General features: G+C 36.3%; 1 protein-coding gene across 7 annotated transcripts; it reads left to right on the top strand.

The window, feature by feature from the left end:
- The first annotated feature begins 3,416 nt into the window (after positions 1 to 3,416).
- Positions 3,417 to 17,863, top strand: LOC109676406 (mitotic spindle assembly checkpoint protein MAD2A-like). 7 transcript variants are annotated; one of them, XM_074041639.1, is made up of 5 exons: positions 3,417 to 3,617; positions 4,549 to 4,695; positions 6,559 to 6,662; positions 7,310 to 7,457; positions 17,753 to 17,863. In XM_074041639.1, the coding sequence occupies exons 1-3, from the start codon at positions 3,545 to 3,547 to the stop codon at positions 6,609 to 6,611; spliced, it is 273 nt and encodes a 90-aa protein (XP_073897740.1). In that variant the 5' UTR covers positions 3,417 to 3,544; the 3' UTR covers positions 6,612 to 6,662; positions 7,310 to 7,457; positions 17,753 to 17,863. The 7 variants fall into 7 exon arrangements, 5 of the variants coding, with proteins under 5 accessions (XP_073897740.1, XP_073897739.1, XP_073897737.1 ...); XM_074041638.1 differs by having other exon boundaries at positions 6,559 to 6,664; positions 7,285 to 7,457; XM_074041636.1 differs by lacking the exon at positions 4,549 to 4,695 and adding an exon at positions 11,555 to 11,610 and having other exon boundaries at positions 3,417 to 3,639; positions 6,559 to 6,664; positions 7,285 to 7,457.
- The last annotated feature ends 775 nt before the right edge of the window (positions 17,864 to 18,638 follow it).

The following is an 18,638-nucleotide window of genomic DNA, read 5'->3' as shown; positions in this document are numbered from 1 at the left end:
GAACATTAAAAGATCTGGAGTTTGATGATTTTTTTAATTGGTGGTTGATGTTAAAAGGACTATGTACATAATTCAAGTATTAAAAACACTATCATATTTGATTTATAAATGGAAATATCCAATATAAGCAACAGAATTAATGTGTATGGTTAGTGACTGATCTGTAACCTGATAATTAAGGCTTGACTATTATATTGTTTGAATGAGCTATAAACACAAGGCAAATTATATGAAAACTATTCAAATTGAAAAACCCAAGTTCATACATAAAAGAAAAATATAAGCAAATTTAACATAAAGTGACTTTCCATGTTTTTATAAAGAATTTTATAACCACCAATGTTTTATAAAATGCTATTGACAAATATTTGAGAAAGACCCAAATTTATAATGTATTAATGTATAGAATTGTCTGAAAAATATTTTTCTACTTAGTCAAACAACAGAGTTTTATTATTAGTTGATAGCTTTAGCAGAAATAATTCACCTATATTTACATGTTAGGCAATAAAAATAATCCCACATTCAATATATTCAGAAACAACCAGCTAAAAATGCACTATAGATAAAAATAGCTGACTAAATTAAATAAGTAATTATAAAATAATTTTACACATTAAATCCACTTTTATTAATTTTAATAAAACCATAGTTTCTTACTTCGTCACAGAGACTTTGTGTGGGCAGTTTTCATATTGAAACTCTTTTGCATTGGTTTTGAGTTTCAAATATATTTTAAAATGTATATACACATATTATACATTTTTTCAGCCTGTTAGAATTAAATAAGAATAAATTACATATATCTCCATTTCAAATTTTACCTTTTTGTTCCAAATCATGGTGAAGCTAGAAAAAGACTTCTATGTATTACTAATATGATAAAATTATAATAAAAATCAAAATGAAATAATAAAATATGGCAGTGGTTTCTGATAAGAAACTACCAATAAGAATTTACAGAAATACTACTTTTCAAATTTAGTTCATAATCTTTACAAAAGATAAAAACTTAATATCCTATGTATGCAACTGGATCCATAAAAATTATGAACTCTATAGAGATATATTTGTTGATTTTTTTAAGTCATTGTTAATAAGTATGTCATGATTCAAATTCATCTTGCATCTTTTGGAGCACTGGTACCACCAATCAAAATGTCCTTAGGAAGAACATTTAAGGGGAAAAATTGCATTCTACAATTTTATCCTTAAGCCATGAAAATAATATACATTGTTAGAGCTACAAAATGAGCTTTAAGCAATCAGAATAGAAATTTACTGATTTAATTCCTGTCCTTTACATAAAATGAAATATAATCTATATGACAATAAGCTAATTTTATGAGAAAATAGTTTTTAAAAAATCAAATTCCCCAAATGGACATAAATACTTTATGTATAAAAAGAATTTTTATCAAAAAAAGGATAAATGAAAACCTTACAAAAATTTACATAAAGTACCCCTTACTGTTTTATGAGATTTAGAATAAATTTTTATGGAAAATTCTCAGAAGTGTGTGAAAATAACATTTAAATTTCCTAAAATCTTTTCCTTTTCTACACAAGAACACATTAAATGAAAATTCGAAGTTAATAAGTATATATAGCCCATTTATATATATGTTCAGTATAGGTATGTGTATACATATACTAATGTGTATAACATTACTACATAGTTTTGTAAAATATTATGATACAACATTTCATTCTGAAGTAGTTCACATATATGAATACCTTAGAAACGATTAAATTCATTTCCTTCATCTTATGCTGAACTGAAGGACATCTACATGTATTGAATTTTTGAAGTTATTATTGTACATGCAAACAGTGCCATCTTCTGGCAGTTCAAACTATTTGCGTATCTGTGTATAAAATTCATGATTGTGTGTAACTGCCATTTTCTTCTTACCCTAAAATCAATTTCTTAAACCTCTAGAAAACTAAGAGTATTTCTTGGCATTTTTTTCCGAATAGATATAATTTAGAAGGAGACTAAGTCAGGAAGTCTTTCACTAACTAGACACTGAATCTTAGACTAACTATATAAACCAGTCTGGATCTCACTTTTCTCATCTATAAGATTATTTAACTGAGTCATTGATTTACTTTCAATCTAAAATTCTATTTAAGTGTTATGATAATAAGGGACAAACTTAAGAGTTTGGGCATCTCTGTCTACCATAGCACGAACCAAGACCACCCTGTACTGCAGGTTGAAACCTTGGCTTTTATCTGTACTAGTTCATTCTTCCAAATTGTGTGAAATGGGCTAATGACCCAATTATTTGTTTTCCTAACACCTTTAAGTCTCTGTGTGTAAATCACAACCATTTGTGTGAAGAACAATGCTGGTGAGGAGCATGGAGAAAGAAATTGGATGTCCATCACTCCTTCCACTGGGTGTTTGGGTTAAGGCCAGAATTCTGGTATCACTCTGGTTCAGTATGGCTCTCAAGACTGGCCCCACTCCACAGCTAACAAGGCAACAGGATTCTCAGTCCAATAACCACGGGGGCTTGGGAAAGAGCCCCAAACTTCAGCTAAGATCCCACTGCAGACTTTGATTTCAGCCTTGTGTGACTAAGCCGAGTATCCATCTATGTCATGCCCAGACTTCTTTTCCACAGTACTAAGATATATGGGTGTAATTTTCAAGTCACTAATTTGTGGTAATTTGTTATGCAGCAATAGAAAACTCGTAACACACCGAGGCATTTCTTATATATTTAAATATATGGTTTAAATATAGTATTTCTGATAGTAAAATTTATCAGACAGCATTATCAAATAATTTTTCTGCCTACTTTAAGAATAATATTCATAATTGACATGAACGTTAATAGTGCACCTAATATTTCTCACCTAACATGAAGTTATTGACAGAAAATTTCTTCAACGTTGCTGGGCATTCTTGGTGAAGTAACCTTATTCCAGGTTAGCTGCCTAAGGTAGGGGGAAGGCAGGACCCACCTGGACATAACCCATCGCCCCATTCACCTTCTCTAAGATGTGACCCATAGGACAGAAAAGCAGATGACTGTCTCTCAGGAGAAGCCCGCTCCCACACAGACATCAGGCGCTTCTCACGCAGCTCCTCTGGAAATTCCAAAGCATCTGGCAGAAGTTTCTAACATCCACTAGACATCACTGCGGCCATGCCAGGCGCAGTTCACGTAAATTTGAAAATAAAAAATTTGAAATTCAGAGATTGTGCTCCGTGATTGTTCAAATCACAGGCATAGGAAGCAGCGCTCCACCTCAACCTGCCAATAGACACCTGCAGAGCTTGACAACCTGAGCGCGAATGTCCACCCACTGCGCCTGCGCAGACAAGCACCTCCGCGGTGGGCGGGAAGACACCGGGAAGCGCAGGACCCGGCTGCGTGGGGCGGGGCTTAGAGGCGCTTGCGCTTGCGCAGCGGGCCCGGCGGCGCGCTGCGTCGTTATTTTTGAAACGAGTGGCGGGGAAACTGCTGCAGAAGCTGCTGCTGGAGCGGTCTGCCCACAGCAAGCCCCACTATCGTGAGCAGACCTCGCCATGGCGCTGCAGCTCGCTCGGGAGCAAGGAATCACCCTGCGCGGCAGCGCCGAGATCGTGGCCGAGTTCTTCTGTGAGTCCTCGCGTAGGACGCGGTAGGGAGACCCAGGCTCTGGCGGCCGCGTGGGCCCGAGGGTCGGGCTGGGAGACCGGGAAGCCCTGCCCTCCCAGGTACCGGCCCTCTGGAGTAAAGTGGGAGTGGGGTGCGGGCACCTCTCGACCCACTGACGCGCTGCTCAGATTGGGAGGAGAGGCCTGCATGCTGCTGAGGCCAGGCTCATCTTAATCATGCATCGCCTGCAGGAGAGCAGAGAGATCACTGCGTAGCTCTTCTGTGAGACCTCGCGCAGGGTGCTGCTAGGAGATCTGGGCTCTGGCGGCCTACTGGGCCGAGGCTTGGCTTGGAAGTCTGGGAGGCCCTGGCCACCCGGGCTCCGGCTCCCAGGAGGAACCTGGGAGAGAGATGCCAGCTAGTTCTCATTGTTGACATGCTGTTCAAGTGGGAAGGAGAGGCCTGCATGCTGCTGATGCCTGGTTGACAGGGCTTCCCCTTCTCCTGAGCTGTGGTTTAAAGTGCAGGTCCCCTCCCCCAGTCTTAAGCCTAGTAGGCCTGGCGGTCCCCTGGCATGGATTTTTACCCGGACGCCACCCCACCCGAGCTGTGGAAGATGCTAAGCCCCACCAAGCCCTCTGCATTTTCTGATGGAGCCTGAGGAGATGAGGAGGAATTAGAGGGACAGGCAGTCAATCAGTCAATTGCTAATTCAGAGGAAACAGACTGATTTTCCTCTGACCATATAATCTCAATTTAGACGGATTTCAAAGAGATGAAATTTGGCAGTGGTAGCTTAATGTGGTTTGACATTTTTCTCTTACTGCCACATACAACCCACTTCGTTTACCTTGGATGCAAAATTTTAAGGATTTTTTCATGCCATTTTACTCTACTTTCAGCAGACATATAAACACTTGTTTAGGCATTTAACATTTTTTGTTACTTCCAGCATTTGGCATCAACAGCATTTTATATCAGCGTGGAATATACCCATCTGAAACCTTTAGTCTAGTGCAGAAATACGGGCTCACCTTGCTTGTCACTACTGATCCTGAGCTCATAAAATATCTCAATAATGTGGTGGAACAACTGAAAGGTAAATAATCACTGGAAAAACTTTGACTTTTGTCTGTTTTCTAGGGTCCACATTTTTAAGCACCTCAAGTGGTCATTTTTCAGATCTTCTTATTGTAGTGAAAAATACCATCTCAAATGCACAGATTCTCAAGGGCCCCAAGGAAGCAAAGACACAGAAATTGAAAGAAAGCTCACCTTCCCCCCAGTGCATTTTAAGTGGACTGAATAGTTTGATGTTGGGAATCTTACATGTCTTAACAAAACAATCGCTTATGATTTCTCTTAGAAATGGCTTTTGCAGCTAATTTGTCCAAATAGAAGAAGTTGGAGTTTTTACACAATTATAATGGTATCCATTATCTGTTTGAGAAAACACACACTGTATATTCTCTTTTTCATATGTACATATGTACACACATATGTAAATGCAAAAATGATACCTGTTGAAACTGTTCCAGGAATCAGGATGGGGGAAAAAGAGCAGTGAAGGGGTGAATTCAAGTATGATATATTCATACATTATAAGAACTTTTGTAAATTCCACAGTGTACCTCCCTCCAGCACAACATTAAAATAAAACAAACAAACAACAACTACAAAATACCAGTGTCTGAAATTTCCTAAAGATAACAAGAGGGACCTTATAGAGTTGGTTTGCTTGTGGTAGTTATCTCAAATATTGAAAGTGGTGAGGTCCTTGAAAGATGGCAATTTGACATTGAGTGTGACAAGACTGTAGAATATGAAAGGTATCTTCTTGTTACTTTGATTTTGTTTTTCAAAACTTACTTTCATTACTACGTGAGTTCTAATTATGCTGAGCTACTTTCATATAAAGTATACTATGTTTCTTAGGTATATTTTGTAAGATGTCCTCAAGGAAAGTTTCCTAGGTTCATGTTACTATATCATTGATTTGTATAGCTTGGATACTGTTAACATAATTACCTTTAATCTAAAACGGTGAATTTTGAGCTTGAATTTATTTGGTGGTATGTGCAAAACAACACATGATGTATTAAATGGACTGTTCAATCAATTATTCAATGATACTTTTAAACTGCAGAGGATGGCTCTAGATCCTGTCCCGACTTGAGACACAGCTCTACTGCACTACATCCTAAGACACCTCACAGTCTTCTGAATGCCAAAAGCCTCCTAAGTGGGGCACATCCATCACTATATTATTAATAATTAGCATTAATTCAGACATTCAGAACCCTTTTACAATGGATTATAGTTCACTTCTAAGCCTTTGATCTATTTTAGGAAATTTTTACCTCATAAAAATAATTTGATGTACAATCTAGCACTTTACTTGAGGCAACAGGGAATCAGACAGTTAGATGTTCTAAAAATGCCAAAGTTATAGAAATAAAATAACTTAGATAGCATTTTTATTTTAAAATATTGAAGCTTTCCTATCTTGGAATGGTTGGCAAATTTTCTAATTGTGTCACATTAAATAACCTGATACTGTGAGCAACCCAAAAAGATCACTGGAAAGACCAATGAAAGGACAAGAGTAGGTATTGTGTCTACTAGGATTTATTTTTTTGCGGTACTGGGGCTTGAACTCAGGGTCTGTATCTTGAGCCACTCCACCAGCCCTTTTTCTATGATGGATTTTTTGAGATAGGGTCTCCTGAACTACTTGCCCTGGCTGGCTTCAAACCGTGATCCTCCTGATCTCTGCCTCCAGAGTCGCTATGATTATAGGCTCGAGCCACTGGCTCCCAGCCATTTATTTTTTAATCTCCTTTTTAAATCATTTTATTTTGGAAACATTTAATCAAATAAGTAAAATAATCTTATGGGCCATTGTGTTTTAAATAATTTGTTAAAACCTGCAATTAATTAATCATTTTGATTTCTTTGATAGTGCTCCCAGAGAAAAGTCCCAGAAAGCTATCCAGGATGAAATCCGTTCAGTGATCAGACAGATCACAGCTACAGTTACATTTCTGCCACTGTTAGAAGTTTCTTGTACGTATTATACAACTTATTAATGTAAATTTTGGGAGCAAAGGAGTAAGCTGCTGCTGTAAGAATTACCTTTTATTGAATCATTTTTTTCAGTACTGTAATACCATGCTAGAAAACTTATAGTTGCTGGAAGAAAGAAAATATCCCACAACACTCATTGTTGAACATTTTCATGTGATTTTATTTTCAGTACTTTTTATTTTCTTTGCATTATTGTAGATATCACTGTCTTCCTTTTCATTCTCACTCTATTCATGAAATATTCACCAAATGTTTCCTATAGGCCAGACACTGTTCTAAACATTAGAATATACCATTGACAGAATGAAGATGTTCGGTTTCTTGTGATACACAATTATATTTTCTTATGTGGTTATATGCTTAATCTGTTCTGAATGGTTTTCTCTTTAAAGAAAAAAAACCATGAATTTCTTAAAAATAAAATTGAATACAGTGTTTTCTCTACAGTAATAAATTTGCATTGTGGAAAATAAATTTGTGTTTAGAGACCCGGCCAAACTGTCTTCTTAAACAATGGACAGACTACCATGTGTCACTTTAGAGAGACAGGAAGGTTATTTTTGATTTTGGTAAGTGTTTTATTTTCTTATCCCCAATTAGGTTTTTTGATCTACTGATTTATACAGACAAAGATTTGGTTGTACCTGAAAGATGGGAAGAGTCTGGACCACAGTTCATTACCAATTCTGAGGAAGTTCGTCTTCATTCATTTACTACCACAATCCACAAAGTGAATAGCATGGTGGCCTACAAAATTCCTGTCAATGACTGAAGGTGAGATCAGGAAAATAACGTAACTGGAATTCTCAAATGTTGTTTTCCTGAAAGTATGTTTTCTTTCATTGGGTGATTTTCAGACCAGGAAAACTAACATTATACTTTGAATGTACATAATTGTTCCACTTTGGGGAGACACGTTTGATTTTCCACAGAGTTAACATAATGAGTTTACTCACATTGTTCAACAGGAACCAGCAGATTTGTCAGTATTGTAATGTGAATTCCATTGAAGGTGGTAATTGTAGATGGAAAATATTTGCTTTAAGCTTGATACGTAATCATTTTTTTCTAGTGTCTGGGCTCAGATTACAGAGATATTTAAATATGAAATACAGCAAAAGAAGTCTTAGTATTCAGAATCTTTACTGAGATTCAGAAAGTAGAGAAATGTTGCTTTATTGGGTCCTTTTGTCACGTTTCATTATGTAGATCCCATTTTGAAAAACTACTGATTATTAGATTTTAATTGATATAATTTGGACCCATGATGCAATCAATATTTATACTGCTTAATTCTGTAATAAAATTGTCACCTTTAAGTGACAATGATGAAATAAAGTGTGTCTTTTAAATGTGTTAAAATACTTTGATATTATTGTGGTATTAATCAGTTAAATAATAAGAATAGATTCAGTATACCAAATGCTATCGTTTGATTATATTGTCTTCATCCGCTAACAATAGACTTATACTGTGCTGCATTTGAAAGGAATATTATCATTTTTAATTAGCTCAATTTAGCATATATTAGATTTTAAGTTTATACTCAGCTTTATGCCAGCTGAGTTTTTCTTACGTTATTAAACATGGTTATTCATTTGCCTTCATTACTACACTTATCAGCTGTATTCTCTCCATTAGTTCTTACCTAAATTTCCAAGATCAATTTAAAACTTCTAAAAACAATTCTAATCTCCATTCTACATTGTACCTTATTTTGTAATTATATCACTTAACACTTATGTTGAAGACCATTCTAAGATCTTCATGCATATTAACTCATTTAAACTTTACTATAATTTAGAGTACATAGCCTGTGCCGATTCATACAAAAATTACATATTTAGCATCTATTAATGTTCATAATACTGTGTGTAAACTGCCAGGAAGAGTGAAGCAACTGGCTTTTCTGAAGCTTGAGACTTTATGAGAGAAAGAACCAGGAAGTAATCAGACAGGTTTATTTAGCTATGTATTTCTTTGTCTTCATTATCTCTGGATAAATCATTATTTGATCCAATTGTGTGATTATTAAGAATAAAGGATAGTTTCTTACTTTTTTCCCCCCAAAATCTAAGTGCTAGACAAACAGATTTCACTATTTAATGATGAATAGAGTAAATGTTATAATAAAATGCTCTTCCCTAAAGAGTAGTTGAAGCTTCCTGAGACCAACAAGTGTGTTTTTCTAATAAGAAAAGTAGTTATGCATTAATGGAACTTTTGTTGGATTAGGCATAATCAAATGTCTAGGATTCATACAACATCAAGGATAGTTATTAAAATGGATACTATTAAGATTAAAATATTCATTTGGCTGGATGCTCATATGGTTGAGTGCTTGGAGCTCCGAGTTCATTTTATTATTTTTTATTTATTTATTTTTTCTCTTTTATTTATATGTGCATACAATGTTTGGGTCATTTCTCTCCCCCTTCCCCCCACCCCACCTCTTACCCCCCCCCACCCCGTCCCTTTCCCCCTCTGAGTTCATTTTAAACACTGGCACTGCTGCCAAAAACAACCATTCATTTGAATTCTTTGACTGTTTGTAACCTCTATCAGTTGAACTATAAGGTGAAAAGGAAAACAGGTAGGAAAATTGTGCTCTTCTTTTTCAGGAATTATGTTTGAAAATTTTAGCAGAGAGGAGTGAGTTTCAAAAAATACAGAGTGCTTCTTTGCTAATCAGTAGGAATAATTAAATGTGACTCTTCCCTCTCTAAAAAGAACATCAGGAACAGCATTCCTACATCTTGCTGATAATACCTAAGTGTTAGTCCTGTGTGCTTTTCATTTAGCACACTAAAATTACACGATTGAAATGGTACTACTTTTGTAATTTAAGAGTTAAGTCCATGAATTGATGCTGTGGGATTTCAATGTTAGATTAAATAGTAGGAGCTGTCACACATTCTGTTGTCTACAACTCATTCTGTAGTACCAGTTCTGCATTAACTGGCCTCTAGCTTGTTAGAAAATAGCAAAAACTGGCTACGGGAAGATTTAATGGAAGACTGATTAGTGCCATCAAGAATCAAATAAAAGGCTGAACTCCTGAGACAAAAAGCAACAAGTTTCTAGGACAAATTTGTGATCTTAGTATCTTTTTGGAATAAATGAACCACTGATGTTTCTCAACTTGATGACTTCAAGAAAAATAACATTGAAAAGCTTTGTTTACACTCTTAACAGTTTGAGATGGAAGACTAAGCTTTGTGTACAATCGCATTTTTTAAGGTTTAACATATACTTGAATCATTTCATCTTAGGTAGTATTGCTAACAGATCTAAATTCTTCTTGAATTTTTATCTTTTTAATGAAACTGTTGCTTCTTGTGAAGTTTCTCACGAGCCAGCCATGATCTTTTGTACTCCTTAAAAATAAACACTTTGGAGTAATGAGCCAAATTATTATCTAAATTGCAAAAGCTTTGCCTAATGCTCCAAGTCGACTTGTGCCTCCTCTTTCTTCTACTTGAGGCTTAATATAGGCGTTAGACATGTAATCCAACAGCTGAAAAAAATGTTACTGACTTCCACACCATGTTAAACTTTGAGCAGCAAACATTCTAGAAGTCTGATAGCTTTTCTGACTCAGTTTTCTTTACTATATGTAGAGGAATGAAAACTTGTTCTATTGTGCCCATCAAGGTCTGAAACAAGCATCCAGAAAGGACTAAGCCACACCTGTTCTTCAGGATCCTCTTATTGAAAAAGCACTGGGATTTCTGCATACAGAAATATAAATACACCAAGGGGAAAACATGGCCTATTTTTTGCTTGGTACTTTACATAAATATTCCATGTAATTCTCTTCCAATAGTGTAGAAGTAGAATTGGAGAGTCAGTGGTCCTGTGAACTGCTGTGCTTCTTGAGGTTTAGGTGTTCTCTTACTTCTGTTCTTAAATAAGGAAGCTCACCTCTTGATTTCCCAACAAGTTCATCAAAAGCAGGTTTCCGCACCATTTCTCCTTACCTTTCATATACATCTAGCAATTGAATGGCTAGAAAAAGTGTTTTTCTTAATGTGCTTTGCAAAATTTGAGCATGTGTTATTGGGTGGCTTGTATTTATGTTTCCCTCAGCTGTCTGTTGTCAGATGACTCTGACCTATGAAAGGGAGAAACCCAAAGACAGAGTTTGATCCTATACCTTGTCTACATTGTCTCAGTAATAAATGGATGTGAATTAGTGAGCCATTGTGAAACATAATTTTTCTAATAATTAGAATTGTTCATTAAGCAAATATAATTTACTTAGAATATTTGGAAAAGTAATTTCTGGTTTAACTTGTAAGTAATAAATTTCCTGTTCATTTTTATTAAATATATGAAATTATAGTTTAAGTTGTGTTTACTATAGTTATAATAAAAATTGTTGGTAAAAATAAAAACATGTAGTGGAAACTGTGTTAGATTTCGTATTGTATTATTTTTATCTTCTAAAATCAGATCTTCAGGGATCGTCCCATGCTACATGATTATGGCTTTGAAAACCAGCAATTTTCACTGCTGCTTATTAAAAAAAAAAAAAAAACCTAGTTGGGCAAACTACTTTATAGCCATTACAGTTGATAGTTCTGTTCCAGTCTGGCAAGATACATTATAACCCTAGCAACAAGACTATTAGAAAAGACTTGGAAAACTGTCAGAGCTGACCCTCTGATTAAGCATAAGCTGGACTACTAGTACATTTCTATGCAAGGGAAAGATCTCAAGCATCTTTAAAACCTATCTTGATATGTAGATATCCAGTGGGTACCTAGATATGTTTTGAATTTCAGAAATGGCAGTCTCACTGACCAAGTAAATAACCTAGTGACTATTTGTTTTTCCGGATGGTTCTTTGGTTTTGTTGTGGATCCCAGAGCCTCAGGCATGCTAGGCAAGCACCCTACTTCTCAGCCACATTTCTGGACAAAAGGTAGGTAGTTTTAAAGATTGAATCTGTGATGTTCAAAATACTTTGCCTAAAATATAGTTCTTAGGTCACTGTGTACACAGTGTATTTATTAGCCAGTACATATCTGTAAAAACAGGCTTTAGAGTCTAGAATGTCTAGGACTTTAGACTCTAATGCCTAGAAAAGAAAATTCATAATGAATATTTATAATTTCCAGGGTTCCAGGTACCAATGAGGTACCATACATGTTTTCAGCTGGCTGTTTCTGAGTGAGTAGAGGTTAGGATATGTGGGGAATGAGAGACTGGACCAGAGACTATGGCCATGAAAACCAGCATTAGAGCCTGTGCAAAGCCATGAGGGAAAGGAAGTGAATAGCCTCAAAATTTCAGTTTCATGGCAAAAAGTCAGAAGAGTGTGGGGAAAGAAGAAGGATAGGGTCCAAAGTGAAGGTTTTACAACTTTGCTGATGCCTAGAGAGTAGAACCATAAAAACAAGACCATAAAGGAGAGAGAGAGAGAGAGAGAGAGAGAATACTTACAGAATGAGCAAGGAGAGGTTTAGACATCAAATTAGTTCTTTGCATGCATTATCTCCATCTTCACACAATCCCAGTAGGGTTTTTATCTCCATGTTCCAAATGTAAGAATTAACATTCAGGAACAAGATCTGCAATCTATCCCCAAGCCTGCATTCCTAAGCCAACATTGTTTTCTACTCTTTCTCATTGCCTGTCAGGGTACTGTAGACAGGGAAGGGTATTTTGGCTTCAGTAGACATAGACTTAGTTTCAAGAAGATTAGAATGTAATATGACTCAGTTGAAGTTTGACAAGTGAGGACATGTCATAATATTTGAGGTTGCATTAACTTTTTTAAAAACACTTCGTAATCCTAAAATTTTCATAGATATAGAGCATTTGCTGTAGACCAAAACTATTCATCTGTATTTTTTCTCTCATTTATAAACTTGTTTTTATAATCAAATGATGTGTTTGAATGAGTACTGAGCACCTTTCTACTTTGTGGGTTTTAACCAATTAGAGAGACAAAAGTAGGAGATGGAAGAAGACTGAAATTTAATATATGTATAATTACCCAAATTACAGTGTTACTTAGTAAAGCTGAGTAGTGAAATGAGCCTTAGACTTAAGGCAGAAATCAGGTTTACTATTCCTTAAAGTAGCAATCAGCCTGACATCTTCAGTCTCCCTTCTCCAGTCTAACTACCTGGAAGTAAGTCCTAGATGCTGAATGTCAAGTGCAGAATTAGCACTGTATTGGAGGTCCGCCAAGTCTTAGAAAGACATCTTTGTGGTTGGGATAGAGTGAGAGAGAAGGTGGAGAGGCCCAAATTCCTCTAGTGCTGTTATCTGTCATCAGTATTGAAGGGTGGAAGAGCAAGCATCCTCCCCAACACTAGGCAGCTTTTTCTTTCAGCATATTACAGTATGTGTTATACTGGCACAAATTATGTAAGTTCATTTTAGGTAACATGCTGATACACTTTTAACAGTTATTTTTATGTGTATTCAGAAAAATATGCACTTTAACACATTATGTATCCTGAACAAAGGATTACGCCAAAGATTTCATAGGACCCGCTCGGTATTTAAAGAAAAAATACGGTATTAGTATTAGCGTAGAAAAATCATGAAGGCAGCACACATATGAAGGAGTATTGAGAAATAATATCACCATACATTGGACTTCACAAGCAGTTCAGAACAGTAGGAAAGCATATTTACATGGGACTATTGTGGTTTTAAACTAAAATCTACTTTTGATTCAAGTGTCTCTGGGACTGTGAGGGTGTTTTACCTTTTTTTTCTTTTTTCTTTTCTTTTATTTTTTCTTTTATTATTCATATGTGCATACAAGGCTTGGTTCATTTCTCCCCCCTGCCCCCACCCGCTCCCTTACCACCCACTCCACCCCCTCCCTCTCCCCCCCCAGCCCCTCAATACCCAGCAGAAACTATTTTGCCCTTATTTCTAATTTTGTTGTAGAGAGAGTATAAGCAATAATAGGAAGGAACAAGTGTTTTTGCTGGTTGAGATAAGGATAGCTATACAGGGAGTTGACTCACATTGATTTCCTGTGCGTGGGTGTTACCTTCTAGGTTAATTCTTTTTGATCTAACCTTTTCTAGTTCCTGTTCCCCTTTTCCTATTGGCCTCAGTTGCTTTTAAGGTATCTGCTTTAGTTTCTCTGCGTTAAGGGCAACAAATGCTAGCTAATTTTTTAGGTGTCTTACCTTATCCTCACCCCTTCCTTGTGTGCTCTTGCTTTTATCATGTGCTCATAGTCCAATCCCATTGTTGTGTTTGCCCTTGATCTAATGTCCACATATCCATAAGTCTTCTACCTGTTCTTGTTAGGGTGGACCCCATCAGTACATTAAGCAGAAAATTCACTTCCTATTTTATTTCTAATTATGCCCACTATGTTGCCCCAAATTGCTCACAAGGTTCTATGAAATGAATACAAAGACTGGCAATAACAAATATGTTCCAAATTGAAATAATGTATAACCCCTCATTTTTCAACTTCCCCCAAAATAAATTCCCTTGCCAATGAAAATCTTCAAATTCTTTTCATTCCTCAATTGATATAGTTGGCTTGGTCTCAGCCAGAAGATCTTACTCATCTGCTAGGATTCCCATAACTGCATCTGTATTCTGGGCTGTCTTTCCCAGGAAGACATATGACTTCTTCAACCTTTTAAATTAGGCTAATTCAAATCTAATTACTTAAACTCTACAAGGGTCATAGAATAAACTGCAGTCTGCTATTGAAATTATCAGAAGGAAAATTATAATCAGTCCCAGAATTAACTGTATAGTGTGATCTTTGTTGAGACAGTGGTTGTCTGTGGCAGGTAACTTAGTGATACCTGTGTTGTAGACAGTAGGGACACAGTTGGCTTTCAGTTCCATGGTGTCAAGTGCCCATGGATCTATGTTGACTATGCACAAACTGCCCTGGACAATTGTTTTTCCACATGTTTAGCATGTGTGTTTGTGTTTCTGTGTGTGTTTTGGTGTTTGTGTTGATGATCATCTGAGAAATTCCACATTTATCTCCAGCTTTCTCAATGAGTGACATTCGCGACACTTTTTTAAAGAAAATTTTATACGTGCAGGTTTCTTTATTTTCATGTGTCTAATGTATCATGCTTTTAGCAATTCAAATGCAAGATGGTGGTTAAAGTAGGAAAACGTCTACTTCCAAATGCCTGCAGGTATGTTCTCTCTAGGAGTCAGAGGGAAATCCACTCTTCTCCCGGCAAACATGAAGGAAATGGAATGATGTCCATAACCCTACTCTTTCAGCACTATGTTAATAATGTATCAGATTTTCCTTATTCTGGTAATAGTACTTGTCATAATGCTTTCATAGACTTTTCATTTCTACCTAGGCAGGGCAGGTTGAAGCCAGATGGTCAGTAATTGAGAAAAGTCAAGAGTTCTTTTAAAAAGTTTTTAAAAAATCATTTAATGATCCAGAAATTCCAGTGAATCAAGATTACTCTTGTCAAGAGATAACAGATCCAAAATTTAGGAAAACTTCAGAGATTCTAGATATCATGGATTAAAATAGTGAAAGTTAGTGTTTCAAAAGATTGTGCCATTAACACAAAGAACAAAAGACTCCAGAAAATGTGAAAATGAGAGCAGAAACTTACTGTGTCACCCTCTTTTATTCTTTCCTGTCTCAGTAGCATCTGATCATGACCATAAGAAAGTTGCTTGCAGTTGTGGAATGTAAGGATGCCAGGACCTGCAGCTGCACGAACTTTGGGGTTTGGGTTTTTCTCTCTTTTTTCTTCTTTCTGGGATAAAATTAAAATATACACATGTTTGAAAAGTCAGACAGTATAGAGTGATACAAAATGAAAGTAAATTTGTACTGCTATAACACAATAAAGATCCTGAGTAATTTATATACAATAGAAATTTATTTGGTTTATGGTTCTGGAGGTTGGTATGTACAAGTTTGAGGGGTCACATGTGGTGACAGTCTTTTTGCTGTGCCATCCTGTTGTGAAAGGCAGAAAGGTAATTTAGTAACTAGGAGAGTATAAAAGGGGGCCAAAGTCAATTTTATAATAAGTCAAATGCATAGCTGGGCACAGCGCATGGTTCCAGCTGCTCTGAAGGCTGAGTTCAGGAGGCTTTGGTTTCAGGCTTCCCCTGGCAAAGTTTCATCTGAAAGTTACTCAACCAGTAACTGGGTTCAGTGCATGTAGCTGTCACGCCACCTTTGCAGGAAGTATGAATAGGTGGACTCCAGTCCAGGCCAGCCCTGGCATAAATGCAAGGCCCTGTTTGCAAAGTACTTAGTGTTAAAAGGGCAGTGATTGTGATGTAAGTAGCAGATCACTTGTGCACACAAGGCCCTGAAGTTCATCCCCCAGTAGTCTTAAAAACAGATAAACAAATAAAAACTAAAAAACAAAAAGCCAGGACACTCCTGAAGTAATAAACCCATTTTTAGTGTAAAGACATTAATCCATTCATAAATGTGACCTGAACACGTCCCTTTAGTGTCTACCTCCCAATGCTGTTGCTTTAGGAGGGATTAAAATATGATTTTGGGAGACACATTGAAACCACAGAAATCAGTATCCATTGAAAGATAAGAGGAATCATTGATATTTTTTGATCCACCTACTTTTAAGTTGTATTTACTTTTGTTCATCTGGTGGTGGTTATTTTTACAATTCTGAAGACTATGTTTAAACTATATTTTGTTAACAGACTTTAAGTACATTTTGAGTCCTTGCTACACAAGGTTAGAAAACTTACTTCTAACATGACCTGCCGCATCACTGTGCTTTCATAACATTCAGACTTTCTTTTTCCTTCCTGCTTTATCAATGTTTATACTGGTAACATTCTTGTTAGAGTTCTTATTGTCTCCCATGATTTGTGTATATATTGACACCCACCTATCTTTAGCTTCTTGACTCTGAAGATGTTCATTTTTTAAAATCAATGTTTCTTTATTCTCTTAATTTCCTTGTTTTTTTATGATTTAACTTACATCCTTTCTACTTGGATCTTCTCATTTTTGTTGTTGGTTTTCCTAAACTTTATTGAGTATTTTTTCAACTACATGAATGGTGGAAAAAGTCATTCTGGTAGCATGATTTTTTTTTCTATTAGAAATATTAGAACTCTCCCTTTAATGGAAAAATGTATTTCAAGGCCTAGGTATATATAAGTTAGGCGTCCTATTGAATGCATTTGGATGCTTTGTTTTGTTCATCATATGTTTATACATTTTGGCTTCTTAACATATTGCTTTGAAATACTTTATTTACTTAATTTTTGTGCACATCCTTAAATTTTGTGACCCATGCAACCTCCTTCCATTGCAGTACCTCCCTTGGGTCAAAGGCCTGAAACACTTTCCAGTTAATCAAGAGAGAGCAGCACAAGGCAGTGGAGCAAATGTTTGCTGTCACTGTCTGGATATCCTGAACTTTGTGGTGGCAAAGAAACTTTGTGGTATTAGGTGATACAGAGTTCCAGAATCAGGAGTGAAATTACTCACAGTGACAGTGACTGAGAATGGAGATCATTGTGAACAAGGACTGGAAAGTATTAGTCCAAAGGGAACAAATTTACAGCCTGGTTATCTATCACAGAGGTGTGAATAAGTAGGGGCCAGACATCAGATAGAGAGCCATTAAGCAGTTCTGACTGCTGTTTCCAGCCTGTTGAGGGACGAGGGCCTGGCTTCTTAAAATGACAGGCATTTACTATCAACCAAAGGAGCTGACGCAAACCTCCTTTCTGACCGTTGATAACATCATGCCAACAGGGACTAAGGGTTCTAGAGTCAGCTGTATGGCAGAGGAGAGACTGAGTGTGGTAAGAGCACCAAATACAAACTTGCTTTCTTATGCAGACATTTCATTATTGATTTAGATAGTTAAAGGTAAAGTAGAATTAAGAAAATAATTTTGTCTCAGTAACTTGCATAAATATTGGTACCACTGGCATACCATCACCTTTTCCTGTCTCTCCTACTTGATTATTAGGGAAAAGTTCAGATGAAAACATTGCTATGTGCTAGATTATGTCCTCCAAATTCCTAACATTTGAACTCTAACATCTCTTTCTCTTTTCTCTCCCACACCCTGGAAAAACAGTGAGAAGATGGTTGTCTACAAGTCAGAAACAGAGCTCTTACCAAAAGTCAACTATGCTGGTATCTTCTATTCCCAAGAACTGTGAGAAATAAATTTCTGGTCTTAAAACCATTCAGTCTATAGTATTTTGTTATGACAAGAAATAGACCTTGTCACTCATATCTTCTTTAGTGCTCTTCTATTAAATTAAAGGAAATAATATTGGCACTTTTATTGGACTAACTTGTTTCCTCTTTTTCCGTATTTTTTTATTGTAGCACCATGCACATAATGTAAAATTCAATAATCATTTTAAGTTATATATTCAGCGGTAATAAATACATTCATAATGTTCTACAACCATTACCCCCTTCAATCTCCTTAACTTTTTTCATGTAGTAAAAGAGAAACTCTACTCATTAAACAACTCACCATTCTCCTTCCTCCAGTTCTGGCAGCTACCAGTCTCTTTCTCCCTAAGATTTTGACTCTTGAAGTATCTCACAATAATGGTATTCTACAGTGTTTTGTTATGCACGTGGTTTTTTTCACTTAGCATAATGTCCTCAAGGCTATCTATGTTGTAACATATGCCTTGATCCAGCCTGTCAGTTAAATATCATCTGTGGTGACCACCTGCTAAAGTGGTACCAAACCCTAGGGGAAATTGACATGCAATACATGATACAGCAATACAGAATGGCCTTCTTGTCCTTTATTATGGTCTTGTAGTTTCTGCTCTGAAAATAACTTAAAGATGTGGCAGTATAACAAGGAGGGAAACAAAATAAGAAGGCTTCTGCAAGACTCCATCTCACCAAAGATTTCCACAAAACATGTAATTGCCATCACTTTGTGCTGTTCAAGACATAACTGGCCTATTTTCAGCAGTAGGAATCAGCATTTA

The sequence above is a fragment of the Castor canadensis genome, chromosome 9, assembly GCF_047511655.1.
Source record: "Castor canadensis chromosome 9, mCasCan1.hap1v2, whole genome shotgun sequence".
Taxonomy (NCBI): domain Eukaryota; kingdom Metazoa; phylum Chordata; class Mammalia; order Rodentia; family Castoridae; genus Castor; species Castor canadensis.
This window is presented reverse-complemented; position numbering and strand designations above follow the sequence as displayed.